The following is an 18,979-nucleotide window of genomic DNA, read 5'->3' on the forward strand; positions in this document are numbered from 1 at the left end:
TGCATCCTTTCATTCAAAGAAAGTGACAAACCAGTCTCCATTTGACAAGAGGGAGCAGAAATTCCACTTCTTAGAAAGAGTAGCCACAAAATCATATTGCCTCATATGTGAATATAAAGAAGAATAAAAGATTGTCCCCTTTTTAGCAATTGACCACATATGGTGAGAAAAACCCCATAGTTCCTGACCTAAGAGAGCATATGATCTAATGGACGAACTATTGTATTATTTGCAAGGTCAAAAAAACAGCTGTGTTTTCCACCAACCACCTGAAATTAGACGCTATTAAATCCATTTATTTAGTTTTTGATGAGGGATCCTTCAATTAACTAACTCTTTAGCCTGTTCATGTATAATTTAGGTTCCTTGTTTTCATCCTCTCCATTGAGACATCTGGCCCGCGGAAGGCATTCCCCCCAGGAAACCTGGAAACTGCAGGAAGAGCGGGATCACCTTTGTTCTGACACAGCTTAGATCTGACTCTCTAGGTTCTTTCTGTCTGCCAGGTGGACTTCTGCCTCCATCCACCCTCCTCTGGGCACACACACTGCCTGTCATGCAGGCAGGACCAAGCTGATGATGGCCTGGGGACTTGGCAGGGCTGGCAGGGAATCACTGACACCCTGGCTGTGGCTCAGAATCCCCATGAGGTTTGCTGTCCTGACCACAGATCACACGTGCAGGAAAACTGTTACTTTGGCTATGAGCGGAGCCTCTAGATGTGTGATGTGCTCTGTGCTTCATGTGATTGAACCGAAAAGAACTAAGACATTCTCTACCCTTTATACGCCATTTTCTTTCTTGACAGGAAAAACTCCTTATCTTGAAGTAAGAGGTTTTCGTCTCAGGTTATAGAACTTTTTGAAATAAATTTATCTGGTGTGGACTTCTTGTTTATATTTTAATTTTTAAAAATTCTAATTTTATTCCTTCTGTGTTTTTTTTTTTTTTTTTGGCATTTATTTTGTTTAGTGTTCTCTGAGCTTCGTGGATCTGTGGTTTGGTGTCTGACATTAATTTGGGGGAAATTCTCAGTCATTATGACTTCAAGTATTTTCTCTGTTCCTTTTTCTCTTCACCTTCTGGTATTCCAGTTACACTACACAGCGGTTACATTTTTCGTAGTTGTCCCTCAGTTCTTGGATATTTCCTTCTGGGTTTTTGTTTTTTGCTTTATTTTGCAGTCTTTTTTCTCTTTGCTTTTCAGTTTGGGAAGTTTCTTTGACATATCCTTAAGCTCAGAGATCTTTCTTCAGCCATATTTTATCTACTAATAAGCCTATCAAAGGAAGTCTTCATTTTTGTTACAGTGTTTTTGATCTCTGGCATTTCTCTTTGATTCTTTATTAAAATTTCTCTCTGCTTATCTTACCCATCTGTTCTTACAGGTTACCTACTTTTCCCATTAAATCCCTTAGCGTATTAATCATAGTTGTTTTAAATTCCTGGCCTGATAACTGCAACATCTCTGCCATATCTGAATGTGCTTCTGATGCTTGCTCTGTCTCTTTGAACTGTGATTTTTGCCTTTTAGTATGCCTTGTAATTTTTGTTGAAAGGTGGACATGATGTATTGCGTAAAAGGAACTCCATTAAATAAGTCTCAGTAATGTGGTCCTAAAGTGTGAAAGACTGGTGAGTGTTCTATGGTCCCATCATTCAGTTTCAGTTTTTAGTGAGCCTGTGCCCCTGGGCTGTGGATTTTACAAGTGCTTCCCAGTTCTCCCCCCTCCCCACTGCCCATTTTATGGCCGAGTGATACTCCATTGGATAAATGTACCACAATTTCTTTATCCAATCATCTTTTGATGGGCATTTTGATTATTTCTATATCTTGGCTATTGTGAATAGCACTGCAGTAAACATAATAATGCATATATTTTTTCAAATTAGTATTTTGGATTCTTTGGATAAATAGCCAGGAGTAGAATTGCTGGATCATAAGATAGTTCTAGTTTTAATTTTTTTGAGGAACCTGCATACTGCTTTCCATAGTGGCTGCACCAATTTGCAATCCCACTAACAGTACACAAGGGTTCCTTTTTCTCCATATCTTTGCCAAGCCTTGTTGTTTGTTGATTTATTGATGATAGTCATTCTGACGGGAGTGAGGTGGTATCTCATTGTGGGTTTTACTTGCATTTCTCTGCTGATTAGTGATGTTGAGCATCTTTTTATGTGTATTGACCATCTGTATATCCTCTTTGGAGAAATGTCTGTTCTGGTCCTCTGCCCATTTTTTAATTGGATTGTTTGTGTTTTTGGTGTTGTGTTGTATGAGGTTTTTTGTTTTGTTTTGTTTTTTTAAATTTTGGATATTAACCCCTTATCAGATGTATCATTCGTAAATATCTTCTCCCATTCAGTAAAATATCTCTTTGTTTTGTTGATGGTTTCCTTTGCTGTTAAAATACTTTTTAGTTTGATGTAGTCCCATTTGTTTATTTTTGCTTTTGTTTCCCTTGCCCAAGGAGATATATCAGTAAAAATATTACTAAGGGTAATGTCTGAGCGTTTACTTTCTATATTTTCTTCTAGGAGTTTTATGGTTTGGGGCCTTATATTTAAGTCTTTAATCCATTTTGAGTGTATTCTTGTAAATGGCATAAGAAGGTGGCCCACTTTCATGTTTTTGTATGTATCTGTCCAGTTTTCTCAGCACCATTTATTTATAATAGATTGTCTTTACTGCAATGTAAATTCTTGCTTCCTTTGTTGTAAATTAAATGACCATATAGACATGGATTTTTTTTTCTGGGCTCTATTCTGTTGCATTGATATATATCTCTGTATTTATGCCAATACCATGCTGTTTAGATTACTATGGCCTTGTAGTATAATTTGATATCAGGTAGTGTGGTATGTCCAGCTTCGTTCTTCTTTCTCAGGATTGCTATGGCTATTTGGGATCTTTTATGTTTCCATATAAATTTTAGGATTATTTGTTCTAGTTCTGTGAAAAATACATTGGGTATTTTGAAGGGATTGCACTGAATCTATGGATGGATTGCTTTGGGTAATACGGACATTTTAACTATATTAATTCTTCTTATCCATTAGCATGGTATATGTTTCCATTTATTTGTGTCTTCTTGAATTTCTCTCTTCAATGTCTTACAATTTTCTGAGTACAGGTCTTTTACTTCATTGATTAAATTTATTCCTAAGTATTTTGTTTTATTTTTTTGATGCAATTATAAATGGGATTGTTTTCTTAATTTCTCTTTCTGATAGTTCGTAACTGGTGTATAAAAATGCATTAAATTAAAATATTAATTTTGTATCCTGCTAATTTCATTCACCACTTTTAATAGTTTTTGTGTGTGGAATCTTTGAGGTTCTCTGCATGTAGTATCATGTCATGTGCAAATAATGACATTTTTACTTCTTCCTTTCCCATTGGGATGCCTTTTATTTCTTTTTGTTTTCTAATTGCTATGGCTAGGACTTTCAGTACTGTGTTTAATAAAAGTGGTGAAAGTGGGCAAATTGGGTACAGTTTTAATAATGTATTTATTGATGTGTGATAAAAGGACCTTTTTTAAATGAAATTTTGCTACTCCACAAATAGAACCACTAAGCACTAACTCCATTGCATAGAATAAAAGACTATGAATCATGTTTGATCACCTTTTTCCTTTGTACTTTGATCTATTAGCAATTCGTATCATCTTTACCCAAAATACATTCTGAATCTTAACACACTTTTATCCACTGCACTTGGTTCCTGAAACAGCCTCCTGACAGGTAACCCATGTTCACTCTTTTGTCCCCTGTGATCTAACCTGCACCCAACAGTGGGAGTGTTCTTCCTAAAAGAGATCATGTGACTCCCATGATGGAAATCACCAAAATGAAGTCCAAATTTATTTCCAGTGTCTCAAAGACTGTACACTATTAGGCCTCCATCCAGCATTTCAGCATTTCAATATCCTGTCTTTTGACTCTACCCCTCTTTCACTACATTCTGGGCACTCGAGCCTTCTTGTGTTTCTCCCATACCAGAAGATCATTTCTCTCTCGGGCCTTTGCTTGTGCTGATCTACGTTACCAAAACAAACTTCCCCTGCAGCTTGCCATAACTACTTTCTTCTCATCAGTTGACTCTTCCTCAAAGGTTACCTCGTCAAAGTGACAACCTTTCTCTGCTAGCTCAAGCTTTTCCCTCTCCCTACGTCTCAGTCACTTAACTATCACATTAGCTTGTTTTATTTTCTTCATATTAATTTTTTAAGTGTTTAATATTATTTGTTTATAGGTTTATTTCCTGGATCTTCTTACTAGAAGGAGGGAAAATCTGCTGTGTCTTTATTCTAAGACAAGGGGCCTGGCACAAAGTAGACACTCAATAAATATTTGTTCAGGATGTAAATATGTTAACCATTAGTTATTTGTAAGAGTTCATATTATAGGCAATTTTTTAATCTGTATTTTTTTAGAATTTTTCTAATCTGTAAAATAAACATTGATTCCCATTATAATGAGGGGAAAAAAGCTATTAAAATAATGATTTATTGTCATGGTAGAAGCCCATAAGGCCTAACACATATGCGTTTGAACAATTATAACGCATAAAGTATTTAAACACAATGAATAAGCAAAAACATAATGGAATCCCATAAAGTTGTGCGGCAGGGGCTCCAATTAGAGCTATTTAAAATAGAGCAATTAGAGAATAATATTGCGTACAATGTATATTTTAGCATGATATATTCATTGATGGGTTGGGGAACTAATTTGGAAATTCAACTGATTCTTTCTCTGCCCCATTCATTTTCACAAAACAACTTTATAATTAAAATCCAGCCCATTCTAAGATAAGGTATTTCAAGCCTTTTATGGTATACAGGTCTTGTGCTGAAGTTCTTCCATTTATTTCACTTAGCTCTGTAAGATGCTCAAAGCTTTTGTGCTTTAGCATACTGCAAGAATTAGAGCTTCTACCATTTATGGTAACTTTTAAGCAGACCCATTTTCTCAAGCCAATTTTGAGACAACTCTGCTTTTCCCTTTCTTGCTTTTCTTTCTTGCTTCACATAGATTGTTTGTCTTTCTTCCTTCTTCACTACCATTAAGGCTCATAGCAAAGCAGAAGCTGAGAAAACTATAATCACTCTTCTTAGAAGTTTTTCTGTCTTTACCAGCTGAAGCTATATTAGTTGTAAGAGTTCATTCCCCTTTTAAATTTAAAACATTATCAAATTGAACAAGCAATTAAGACTTTCCCTTTTATTTGACTGAGAATGAAAAAGTTCTTAGGTGTTTTGTCCACTAATTATAATGGGGTTATTAATACCTTCTTAAAGAAGCTGTTGAAATTCTTTGCTTCCCTCCCCCCGCCCCCAATAAAAATACCTCAGTAAGTCACAATCTCCACAATGGAAGTACTGAATACTGCTGCGTGGTACAGACAGAACACTGGCGTGTGCTTTTCTAATTTTGTTTTGCTGAAGATGTGGCACTTTTGAATGTCTCTGCCCACAAAATCAGTGTGTGATAAATATCACATTTCTTTGCTGTCTTTAAATCAGCTTAGTTGTAACTCTGAGTCCCCATTCAGAGTGTCTAAAGTTCCACTTCCAAAAGTGGGATTACCAGTCTTTCCTTTGAAGGTCTTGTCACCTCTCAGTGCACGAAACCCAGAAAAGTCTCTTAACTGCCCACCGTGCCTCCCTTTAGCTCAAACCCACTGTCACCATCCCACTCCCAACATAAAATCTCACTTAATTTTTTCAGTGAGTTTACATACAGTGAAAGTCTAACAGTGTCATTGACTTCAGACTGCTGCTTCATTTAGCCTTGCCCAAATCCAGCATAATATACAGAGAACAGAGATTGTTGCTCATTTCTCATTCTTGAATGCAGATGTAAGAGACTGGCAGAAGCAGAGTAACCTGGAAGTAGAGATCTCGAAGTCAACTTTAAAATGAGAGATCAGAACACCTTCTTTTCCGAAGGGTAGCACTATAAAGTTGAACATGGTTTGGACATAGTTATTTTCAAAATTCCCTGAATTCTCATTATCTACAAATAAATCAGCCCCTATTCACTTTTGACCTTGCTACTTTGTCATTTACTCTGTGACCTTTTTCTTCTAACTTTGTTCTTCTTTGCTAAAGCAGTGCTTGAAAGACGTGCATTAAAATAAACAAACAAAACACACACACACACACACACAACCTCAGTATGCTAAGTAGCTAAAACTCCTTAGGGAAAATGGGTTTTATAAAAATCTAGCATAAATAATAAAAGAGAAAGTAGTCTACTTTGGATAGAATTAATCACTAAGAAGCAAAACAAATAAACAAATGTGCAAATAAAAAGAACTTGTTACAGGGGGATTTGGGAGTGGTTGTGTACTCCAGAAGGAATAAAGGAATATTTTGGAAAAAAAGATATAGCATATTGTGCTAATAGAAAAATTTGAGATTCTCAGAAATGGTAACAGCAAAAATTATACGTGGATGTTGAGAAATGCTTAAAATGCTATACTTTATATGATAAAGCAGAACAGTGTTTGTTCTTATAGTTCAGTATTTGTCAAAGTCAAATTATTGAGGTTTGGGCAAAACAGCATATTATCCGCTTATAAAGAAATTTGTGGTGATTTTCCCCACCATGTTTTCTTAGTTACAAGGTGTTTCCATCAAGAACGTCTCTCAATTTATAAGTCCAAATGATTTTAACATTGGCAAGTGAATTAATTTCTAAAAAATGTTTCCCATAGATTCATTTAAGGGAAATCAGCAGTTGTTAGTTTGGTAATTCAGTTTCACAGAATTTGCATGTTATGAGTCAAGACTCCGTTATAGATCCTATACAAGTTCCAGGAACAAAGTATTTTGCTAATTGATTTATGCACTACATTTTTAATGCTATTATAATGCTAAAAATGATTCATGACCTCAAGCTGATTACAGTCTAGTAGTAGAGATCCAAACTGGAAAAAGAGAGGAGGGGAGGGGAGGCGAGGGGAGGGGAGGGGAGGGGAGGGAAAGAGAGAGAGAGAGAGAGAGAGAGACAGAGAGACAGAGAGAAAGAGAGAAAGAGAGAAAGAGAGAAAGAAAGGTTTGAGACATAAGTTGATCAGCTTTATGGTCTAGAAAAGTCATGGAGAATAAGGAGTGAGAAATAGGAGGCACTCCAGTTATATATTGTTGCATACCATGCTGTCTCAAAGCTTAGAGGCTTACAATAGCATCAACCATTTATTTTGTTCATCAGTGTGCAATTTTGGCAGGACTTGGCAAGGGCAGATTGTCTCTGCTCCATGCAGCATAACTCAACTGGGGGCTAGAGGATCCACTTTCAAGGCTTCTTCGGACACCTGGAAAGTTGGTGCTGGCTATTGACAGGAAGCTCAGCTGAGGCTATCGGCCTAGCTTTACCTACATACGGGCCTCTCCATGGGCTGCTTGGGCTTCATTGTAGTGTGGTGACTGGATGCAAAGAGCAAGTCCTCAAGAGATCCACATGGACACAATACCGACTTTTATGACCAACCCTCAGAGGTCACACAGCATCACTTCTGCTAGTCACAACTTTGTCCAGATTCAAGGGGAGGGAACCTCACATCCCCTATTGATGGGAAGAATGGAATGTCAACATCACATAGAGAGAGGAGCATGTGGAATGGAAGAGATTTTTTTTTTTTTTTTTGGTGGCCCTGTTTGGAAAATACAATCTTCCACAATCTACCATGCAGCTCCCACTCACTTCTACCACACATGCAAGATATACTCATCCTTTTCCCCAAGACCTTCACATCTGCTTGAAGTCCAGTGTTTTATTATCTAAGGTCCAGGTGAAGATTAGGCTACTTCAGTGCAGTTCTTTGGGTATAGCTGCTAAATCTGAAGAATTCTGAACTAAAGAAATAAGTTATCTGCCCCCCCTCCCATCCATACCCAACTTTCCTTTTTACGCCCAGCTCTACTGAGGGTAGAAATAAATATTATGTATTTTAATGATATTCAATATAATGTCTTGATATATGTATACATTAGGAAATGATTACCACAATTAAGCTGACAGCCATCACTCACATAGTTACCTTTTTTGTGTGTGATGAGAACATTTAAGATTTACAACCTTAGCAAATTCCAAGTATACAACATAGTATTAACTATAGTCACCACGCTGCACATTAGATCCCCAGCACTTATTCATCCTTCATAACCGAAACTTTGTGCCCTTTCACCAACATTTCCCTACGCCCCCCACCCTCCCAACACCCAACTTTCAGTAGCAAGGCAGACATAGGTAAATGGCTATACTCGTAGACACATTCATTAAAAAAGCAGGGAAAGCAGAAGGTATACAGCAGTCACTAGGCCACAGCAGTCATGAAATCCATCCAGGCTCATGCCACCTGTTTCTTCATTAGGATCTAGTTCTGTTGGGAATTGTCTTTTCCTGCTCTTGGTTCTACCCTCCAGACTCTTGGTCCTGCCCTCTGAGTCAGCCCTCATCTTCCATTAAACAAGCAAACAAACAAAACAAAACAAAAAACAAACAAACTGCATTTGCAACTAAATAGTTTTTCAGCCTGTTTCCTATCCATAGTGTCCAAAGTCCGCTTTATTTTGTACTGTCCCTATCTCTTTTAATCCAAATGGGTGGTTCCTATTCCAGAATGATTCTCTTAAATATTTTGTGAGCTATGCTGAGATTTCTGTGAGGTATGGGACTAACAAGCAGTATTGCCAGTGAAGTAAACTATGTTTTGATGACCAGACTATATAAATTGTGTTAAGCAAAATGTTTGGCCTGTTTTGGAGAATAGAGGGCTGAAAGAAAGAAGGACTGTAGGCACGGTCCCTATTGTTCAGAGCCACCTTGTGAGCTGATTCAGTAGCATGCCCTAGCTCCCAAAATGGCGGTTTGCAGAAAGAGTTTATGAACTAAATCTAACAGCAGAGACTAGAGGAGAACAAAACAGATCCCAGAATTAAAGAGATCTTCTGAATTCAGGATGGAGTTAACCTTTTTAGACCCTGGCAGAAAGAGTCTAAATTGGATTAAATGTTATAGAAACCAGTGAAGGCCTTTTCTCACTATTTAAATAGAAAAGTTTCCTTCACATTTACAATGTGAGTCTGAAGTTATTTTTGCCAAATCAATTCCAAAGTTTTATTCTTAATAAAAGTCGGCAATTTATAGATCTGAAAGTCCCATTTTAAGTTTAACTGGAAGTTTGGTTTAAAGTAGGAGGTAGCCACATCGATTTCTTTATGTTCAATGTACCTTTATTCTGAAATTAAACTTGCTCGGTTTCTAAGAGAAAATGACCTTTAAATTATTAATCTGGAATATTTGCTTCATCTTAGATGTCTCAAAAGTATTCCAGTTGTCACCTCCCAGGATTTATAAATGCAGAAATAAAAAATATTCCTGTCATTCCCTCTAGAGTAGTGAAGAAAAAAATGTAGACTTAAATTTGTCACTCTCCTTGGATATATCTCCTAAGAATAATTATATCCAGGCCTGCATTATTTTATGGTTATTACTTACTCTGTATGTCTCAAATACACAAGAGCTGTAGTTTCTCTAATTGGTATATAATAAGAGAAATGATATTACATAAGAGATTTGTTTCCCACGTGTTTCTATCCATCCTCCTGAAAAATGGCACTTACAATAGTACTGAAATTAATATTGAAAATTGGAATCGTCATCAATTCTTCCTAGGGAACATTGTGAGAGTAGCACAGAAACTGAGAGCAGGGTCTCTGAAGCCAGACTGCCTGAGTTTTCATCCTGGTAATGCTACCTACTAACTCTATAATCTTAGGCAAGTTAATCAACCTTTTGCCTTAGTTTCCTTATCAGAATTTTAGTGCACATTTCATAGGGTTTCTATGAAGGAGAAATTAGTTCATATCAGTAAAGTATTTAGAAGAATACCCAGCATGCTAAGTGCACAATGCATGTTTGGTGTTAAAAAAAAAAAAAAAAAAAAAAGCGAAATGCAGTATACAGACAACATAGTGTAGTGTTTGAGGGTATGGGTTCTAATCCCAACTATACTACTTGTTAGGTGTGTAAGTGTGATGGACTTACTTAACCTCCTGAAGCCTCAGTTTTCCTCCTTTGCAAAAGAGAATAATTGCCCAAAGTAGTACCTAACTCACAGAGTTTCTCAGGATTAAATGGGATGGTCTATAGCAAGTATATGGCATAGTTTTCACGTCCTAGTGCCAGTGACTACAAATATATAATTTTTGTGAGTTTTCTGTCCCTGTTCATTGAGGTTTATCTTTCATGCTCCACTTTGTACTTCTAGGTCATTTTGAGACCTTTAGAGAACCAGATAGGGGTCCTTTGAAAGGGATGTCTGTGGGTGCAGTGAGGGTAAGTGAGGCTGTAAGATAACTCACCTAAATTCCCAAGAGGCCTTGCAAGGTGGACTTGTGTTAAGGAATTTGCCACTATCCATGGTCTGGCCCAAAGCCATGTGGGCCCAGAAACCACACTTGTCAGCAGTTCCAGAGCCCATCTGTCCCCCAGAGCTGGGCTCGTATTAATGAAGCTCATACGACTAATGTACAGGCTCAGAATGCCAATGTTTCCATTTACAACGAGAAGTGAAACTGCTGGACCTGGACGCTTGTGTTCCCACCCAGCCCATTCTGTGCCTGTAGGCAGATCACATCTCTAACCAGGCTATCAGTGTATTAATTTATAATGAGACATAGCTGCTGAGTTGCTCCTCAAGTCCCTCAAGTTTCCAGTAAGTTCTCCCTGAAGCCATGCAGACGGGATACCATATTCTAATCAAAGAGCAGCTTGGTGAGCATGGAATCAGAAGGGCAGTTTTTTCCCAGACTCACAGGTTTAATGAATAAAGAGGCAGATTCACAGTAAAAAAGGACATGGCACCAGCCCAGAGCACTTTCTCCCAGCGTTTGAATGGCCACTACCTATGATTGTTTCTGAGACTGCTTTGTACCTATTTCCTTGTCTAAACTATGTCTTTTTACTGGTAGAGTTAATATGTTCCATCAGATTATTGCCATGCCAGAGGCTGTGTTAATTCAGCCTGAGGGTCCAAGACTAGCTGTCCATGAGGCAAGTCTGGCTTTCAAAAGCTTTTGATTGTCTCTTATCCTGCATAGAGGCTAAGATTTAAAATTCAGGAGTATACACATAACCACCAGACTTCTAGCCTCCATTGAAAACTCCAGAGATCTGGCCTTCCTGGGCCCTTCCCACATCAGATCAGTCCTCTGGAGCTGAGGAGAGGCTATTCCCTTTAGATCAGGGGTGTCAAAACTGCAGCCCGCGGGCCACCTGCGGTCTGCAATCCATTGTTAATTGGCCCACAGCAAATTCCAAAAATATATTTAGTTTACTTAAATAAACCAGGTGAGGCACTATGTACTTCACCTCGAGTGAGTGGCCTGGCTGTTTGTGTATTTTACCACATATGGCCCGTGGTGAAAAACGTTGAAAAAAGTCTGGACCCCCCTGCTCTAGATGAAGCTTGGGTCCTGCCCTTCACTCAGTTCCCCATGTTTCCCACCAGGTACTTGACATTGATCCGCATTACCTGCTGGTAACATACGTGCCTCTAGGCATTTGAGTTTGCACTGTTCTGACAATTGAAGTTGTCTTCATTTATGCATATGTTCTGACCTACTGTATTTTTATTTCAAAGTTTAATTCTCAGATGGCGGTCTTTTTTTCTCAGTTCCTGATTCATTTTCACTGTCACCCCCAAGTATTGAAAACACATTTTAGTTTTTAAGTCCTTGAGGGTTACAGTGATATGGAGACTGAAGTGTAAATCTCATAGCTTCGCGGAAGTGGGATGGATGGATACCCTTGATCTTTCCTCAGGAAATATGTGCTGCTGTTTGCAACTCTTCTCTGTTTCTAGCCCAAGAGTCTTTTCTTCCTCCTGGGTGAAGAATATGAAGTACTCCTATATTCCATACTTTTTAAAAGGCTATAGCTTTTCCCTACATTGAGAGAAACATAATGTGAACACCGTATTTACAAAAAAGATGAATTTGGATGCTTTGTTTCCAAATGTCTTACCATGGAATTTCTTTAAGGAACAAGAGCTTATTGTTAACTTCAGCGTGCTAGAGGAAGATGTGCCATTTGTTAGGATTCTTAAGAACTACGGGCCTTTTAAAAAAACTTTGCGTCTAATGGTGGCTGTGTCATTATGTAGTTGAAGCGCTGACTGTAAAAATGAATTTGTTGCCCAAGGAAGCATTTTTTTTTTTTTTCCAAATGGATAATCTGACCCTGAGTTCTTATAATCTTCTAAATAAATTAGGATTAATTTATGAGTGATCTGTTTGGGAAAATAGATCTGCTTGAGAAAATAGAAATGTCAGTTGTAGGTCTTACTAGACCTTACAGGTCCATACTACCTCAAATTTGACTACTTTATATCTTGAATAATCTTTGGGGTGCAAGATTAATAACATATTCTTTTCTCTCTGCTTCCATAACATCTTGTATATATCTTTTACAATAACATTTAATTCATCTTATTTAAATTACTGTTCAATTAAACACTAAATTAGCATAATTTCTGGCACATGATTACTTCTGAATTTCATTATCAGTGTATGCTTACAAATTTTTTTCCTCAGTGAGGCTGTATATTTCTTGATTCTGTGGACTACTTCATGTTTATATGCTCTTAACACAGTGTAGGGCACACAGCAGGTACTAATAAATGATGAACTGAACTTTTCATTGGAGATCAAAATTCTTCTCAGTTCCCCTGTAGAGATCCAACCTGACATTAATGTTGGGAATGCTTCAGAAATAATGACTACAAACCACTTAATTTTCACCATTTTTTGATTCAAGAAGTACAGATAAGTAACTGAAAACAACAAACAAACAACTTTTCATTAGAAACAAACCAAAATTTTAAAATAATAAACAAACAGCAGAAGACATATTAAGCAATGATAAAATAAACCACACACTGAAGGGGGATATCTATAACTCATATAATTGACAAAGGAGTAGAACTATAATATATAAAGACCTCCCCAAAATAAGTAAGGGAAGGGCACACAACCCCAAAGGAAAAAGGCTAATAATAATAAAATGCTCAACTTCAGAAGTAATCAGGGAAATGAAATTAAAATATTAAGATTCTGTACCAATCACACACAAGTGGCAAAAATGTCAGAACTGGAGTATCAATACTGTGCAGAGTGTTTGAAAGCATCTAGTGTGGCAAAACCTTTCATATGTTGCTGTTTGAATTGTAAATTAGCCTAATTATGTTATAGTTTGGCAATGTCTAGTAAAGGCGAAGCTGCATATCTTATGACCTTACAATTCCATTCCTAGCTGTATATTTTCCAAGAAATTATTGTACATGTACAAGAATTAGAGTAGTTTAATAATAGCTATAAATTAGAAACAACCTCAATGTCCACCAACAGGAGAATGGATGCATGAAGTAGAATGCTATATAGCAGTTAAAAAGAATAAACTATGTGGAGCTACATGTAAATTGCAAGAAGATAATGTAAGCAAAAATAAATGAAAGGATCTAGATATACTATGATACCATTTTATAAAGCTGAAAATATGTATCAGCATCTTGTTATGGATACTCACATATTTAACAAAAGTATAAAAAGATGTCTTGGAGTGATAAAAGATAACCCTGGAGAGTGTTTACCTTTGGAGAGAAAGGAAAGAAGTGAGATAGGTAGGAGCACTGGGGTCTTCAGTTGTATCTGTAATGTTTTATTTCTTCCAGAAAATCTGAAGAAAATTTTGCATAATGTTAAGGTTTTAAGTGGTGGGAAGGAGAAAGCCAAGAGATACTGTATGAGGTGTTAAGTTTTTAGGATAGGTGGCTTTGATAATAAAATAGAACTATACTCACTGCTGGACATGCTCATCCAGTTTGTCAGCACTGTATAAATTCAAATTATGTTTATCTATACGAAGTCAAAAGGACCCCAACTCTTGCCTCAGAGTCTACGTATCTTTAGCTATGTAACTTTAAAAGAGGAAATACTGTACAAATCTAGGGAAAAGCATGAGTAGTATGCCCATATCTAAGATAAGGGGAAGATTTTTGAGGACTAGTGCAAGCCAAAACAAAAGGCTTGGATTTTATATTAATGAGAATAGCAATTGTGCACAAGTCAGAGACTAGAAGTTTTTCAGTGAATTGATAATAAGCAAGTTTGTTTTCTGTGATTCAAAACTAAATTAATTTAAGGCATGTTATTATAAACATTTGGCTGTTACATTAACAGTTGAATAAATCCAAGCTGTATTTTACTGAAGTCAATAAAAGAGTTTTCAGAAGGCCAAGAGGAAAAATAAATCAAAGACCTTGGCCAATGGTAGAAGGTACATTGGAGATTTTAGTGTAGTTTGCTGTCTGTTCCTGTCTCTCTATGTCCTTTCTTTCTCTATATTGGCATATCCTTTAGCCAGACTGAAAAATTCAGAGGATACATAAATTTGGGCTGGTAAAGAATGGAGACAGTGGGACAAAGAACAGCACTTTTATTTCTGTTACATTATTTTAAAAAAATATTAAAGACGAGTAGTCCACTTAGAGTGAGAATAATATAGTGCAATATTGAGATACAAAATATCGAATTGTTATTTTATTTTAAAGAGTAACATATTCTTTTCAAATTACCTCAAAAATGCATGAATTCATTTAAATTTTATAAGCTTTATGCATTAGGTAATAAACAGCAAAATTTGTCCCCCATCATTATCTTAATTCAAATCTCTTTCCCAGACATAAGCACTTGTGGACAATTTGTGTGCAGTCATCCAGGCCCTTTTCTATGACTTTGCATATAAAACTTCCTATACCAATAACTGGGATATGTATTTTTCTGCAACGTGTTATTTCCATTTAAATAGGGAAGCTTTTTTTAGGGGAGCTTTGCATGTCAGTACCTCTAGATAGCCTGGTTCTTTTTAATAGCTACATAATATTCCCTAGTATGGTTAACCTGTTATCTATTTAACCCTTCTACTATTCATGGCCTGTTGCAACGTTTTTAGTTTCTCACTATTACAAAAAATTCTGCAGTGACCATTCTAGTGCATCCATCATTATAGCAGAGGGCAGATGGGACAATGCATAGCCATATCTAGGAACTGCAGTAGTGTAGTTTGTAATATGCCTTTAACATCTTTGATTTTGTTTTTCTTTTGGTTGGCCTCATTTTCAGACAGCCTCACTTCATGTGGTAGCAAATATGTCAACCAGCAGTTCCAGGCTTTCATTCTACAGACTTAACAACCTCTTTTCCAGTATCAGCAAACATGGAGGGGTTAGCTGTCACTGATCCAGCTTGGGCCGTGTGTCTATTCTCGACTTTATCATTGTAGCTCTGTAGATAACATACACTGATTGACCAGGCATGGGTCACATACCCACTTCTGGGGCCAGCTCAGCATGGCCCAAAACGCATGGATTGAGAACGAAGAAAGAGATGGTGATTTGCCAGATAAAAGTGAGGATGATGATACCAGAAGGAGGAAGCACATATGCTGGTCAGGCAAATATATCATTGTCCCCTAAGGATGTCTTATAGATAATATTTTGTTTTTGTGAGTAGGAGATAAATAGACATCTTATGGTATTCAGATTTATGTCATAAGGACCAAAGTATTCTTATAACTATCTTTCCAAATCTTTGCTAGGGTAATGAAAAGGTATATTATTCATATATAATATTGCATATGAAAATAAAGCATGCTATAGATTGAAGATCACTAACATTATAAAAAAGAGATAATTTTTCAATGCAGAAAAATGTTACCCAATGTATTTGCTAAAAATTTAGTGTTATGATAGATCATTTGCTAAACCACAGCACAAATTCTGTATTTTATTTATTCATTCATTAGACAATGTTGATTAGATTCTGCTGTGCACTCCTCACCGTGCCAGGGGATGGGGAGAAAATACTGACTATACCAAGATCTCTGCCTGCAGGTTATCGTTAGGGACCACATGTTAGAAATAAGTAAACCGATGAATAAAGGAGAAAATTCCAGGTTGTGATGCACTATGATGGAAATAAAAAGGATCATGAGCTAGGCAGTAATTGGGCAAGGTCATTTCAGGTAAGGTGGGAAGGGAAGCCCTCTCTGAGGAGAGAACATCTGAACTGCAACCTGGAGACTAAGAACCAACTTCAAACTCTAGACAGAATGCGGTCCAGTATGGTAGCTGCTAGCCATGCATGACTATTACGCCGTCAAATGTAGCTAGTTCCAATTAACGTGTATTCTAAATGTAAAATGCACAATAGATCTCCAAAACTAGTACACAAATTGTAAAATATTGAATTCATAATTTTGTATTGATTACATGTTGAAATTATAATATTTTAGACACAGTGGGGCAAACATTAAAGTTAATTTTATGTTTCTTTTTACTTTTTTAATGTGACCGCTAAAATGTTTAAAATTACATATGTGGCTCACCTTCTATTAAATATTCCTGGTCTAGATGGTTTCAGTCTATTTGGTATTATTGACATGTGTTTTGTTTTTGTTTTTGTTTTTGTTTTATCTTTTTGTCCTTGATGATGTGTTGGCAATTGAATTTATGTAGTAGATTTTTCTTCGAGGGTGTATGTCTATCGTATTTATTGACTGATGTGTCCAAATATAATAATTCAATGTGTTATCAAGCTTCATACAGCTCAGTTAAGAGGTAGCGGATGGTAGAGAAAGCACAGAAAATTGCCACATTTACTTGAGGAGTTGTGTCATTAGTCATGTTCCTGCAGAAATGTTCACAAAATACATGAAAAAGGGCTTGGAGTTGGAGAGGTAGGCAGAGTGAGTATCACAAGGTAATGACAGCGTAGGACAGGATTTCTGTGGGAATCAGCGACAGCAAACCACGAAGATCTGTTTCATTTCTCTACTCAGTGAAGGAGATGCTGCTGTATTGCATGGAATCGCCACTCCTTGCATGATAAATTCCACATACTGTTTTTGCACTGGTGGGAATGTTAGCGGCTTTATAGTGCTTATTTTTTATATCTCTGTCAGGGCGATATTGGTAAGTTCACACACATTTAATAATACTAAATTAGTTCACTGCAGAGAGCAAGCAGGATAGTTTTTCTTTGTGTCATGTTATAATTCTCATTTCCGTTCAGAACTTGTGCCACAGGGAAGAGGTTAATTACTAAACATGCATGTTTAGCAGGTGAAAATTTTAAGTTTATAAACATTTTAGGACCCCAAATGTGATGTTTATTATGTAACCTAACAGTTTTGCGAGGGGAAACTCTACCCCTACTGGTTAGAGAGAGAGTTGAGTCATATCCTGTGAATGTGAAGCAATGGTATTTAAACATCACGGGTTCCTCCGACTTTCATTCTAAGTCGCTGCAGTTCAGAGCAGCAAGTGCTCTCTGTGAAGAAGCTGTTACTAGTCCTTGGAGGTGGACAGCCTCCCTTGCTGGAAGTCAGTACGGAAAGCCTGAATATGCAGTTCTCTCAGTGGAGTGAAAGATGTTTTGTTTCTTTCTAATCAAATATGCTAGATAGCTGCAAGCTGAAAAGTGTCTGCAATTTGCCACTTATTTATAACAAGGTAAGTTCCATATTTTGGTTTAATCATTTTATTGTGGCAGCCTTGAATGGATGTGGCAGTTTTAGTATATGATTATGCTTCAGAAAATGCCTTCTCACAGAGTGTTGAGGTGGCGTTTGAAATTCTAATGGAAGTAATTTTAAACTTATAGTACAATCCATTTGCAAGATACTTAATGTGATAGATCGATATTTCCATTATGATAGTTTTTCATGAAAAATATGTGCTTAAGCTGTGGAAATATTGTAGTACTTTTATATATTTTTGTCTTGGTTTTCGTTTTTAAGGGTTAAACAGTACTAGGATCTTATTTATGTTTTTTCTTTTTGCTACTCTGATCATGGATAAAGGAGAAACATACATAAAATTCATATGATTGTGCTTGGATTTATTCTAATCATAGCTCTTTATGTTTCTCTATTGACATACAAAGTGGTCTTACTAATTATTAGAAAGTTTAAAGTTGAAAAGTAGTGAAACTCTCTTTCCTTTTCACACTTGACTTTCTATTTAAATGAAAGGCCACCATAGTTATAAACTTCTGATTGATGTGTTTGTTTTAAAATGTGTATGAGTTGATCAGAAGACCCCGTCCTCAGTGGCTGTTGGAGACACTCACATATAAATTGTATGGATAGAAAAATCTGTGGATAGAAAATGTGGTGTTTGTTTTTCAAATTCTTCAGGCTTGCTGCCAAGAGGTTGGTGTGAAAGACAGGAACGCTCTCTTGGTTTTTTATTGATTAAAGAAATAACATCAAATCAGTGCTAAAGGTGGTGTCTGGTGTCGCATTACTTTGGACACTCACAGTTAAGGCCTTTAAGTTCTTTGTAGGTAGAAAAGGTTAATTTGATTTTGAGAGCAACAGCTGTAAATTTGTAAGATATTAATGAATTGAGGGGGTTTTGCACGTTTAATGACAGTGGCTTTAGAATAATTTCTCTTTTTTTAATCGACCCACTATCATGCTTAGAGATTGTTTCATTTCATTTCAATTCAAAATTATACCCATGACAAAATTGCTAGATGCAAACTGCAAGATACAAATTGCTTTTCATTAGATGTATGTTCAATAACTCATGTTTTTGCAAAAGTAGAAGGGTTCATGAACTGATAGAAAGCATGTGGTTTTCCTCATCTTTGAAGGGAAAGTTAAAATTAGTTCAACTTCCAAACATATTTGAAGACAGTATTCCAAATTGGAAACGAAAAACTTTAAATAAAATGACAGTACTATGAGTCTCTGGGACCTTGCTTAGGGAAAAGGCACATGTCTCAAAAGATTAGAATATTAGATGTAATAAACAGATCTCCTGATGCAAGATTGTATATCGAACTCGACTTTTTTACCTGGGCAGCGAGGGAGCTATCCTGGTTAGTGAAGTATTCTG

At 36.6% G+C, this 18,979-nt stretch overlaps 1 protein-coding gene across 26 annotated transcripts in view; it reads left to right on the plus strand.

Moving 5' to 3' along the window:
- MCTP1 (multiple C2 and transmembrane domain containing 1) overlaps positions 1 to 18,979 on the plus strand; it is a 490,830-nt gene that overhangs the window by 145,990 nt on the left and 325,861 nt on the right. For 2 of the 26 annotated variants that reach the window (XM_074328738.1, XM_074328737.1), the window contains exon 1: positions 17,368 to 17,587. The exons of 21 other annotated variants lie outside the window; for them this stretch is intronic. In XM_074328738.1, the coding sequence (XP_074184839.1) occupies positions 17,531 to 17,587 (57 nt within the window). In that variant the 5' untranslated portion in view covers positions 17,368 to 17,530. Of the gene's footprint in view, positions 1 to 16,942; positions 17,048 to 17,366; positions 17,588 to 18,979 lie in introns of those variants that run through there. 3 more of the 26 variants (XM_074328734.1, XM_074328735.1, XM_074328739.1) reach the window with 3 other exon arrangements.

The sequence above is a fragment of the Rhinolophus sinicus genome, linkage group LG03 (genome assembly GCF_036562045.2).
Source record: "Rhinolophus sinicus isolate RSC01 linkage group LG03, ASM3656204v1, whole genome shotgun sequence".
NCBI lineage: Eukaryota > Metazoa > Chordata > Mammalia > Chiroptera > Rhinolophidae > Rhinolophus > Rhinolophus sinicus.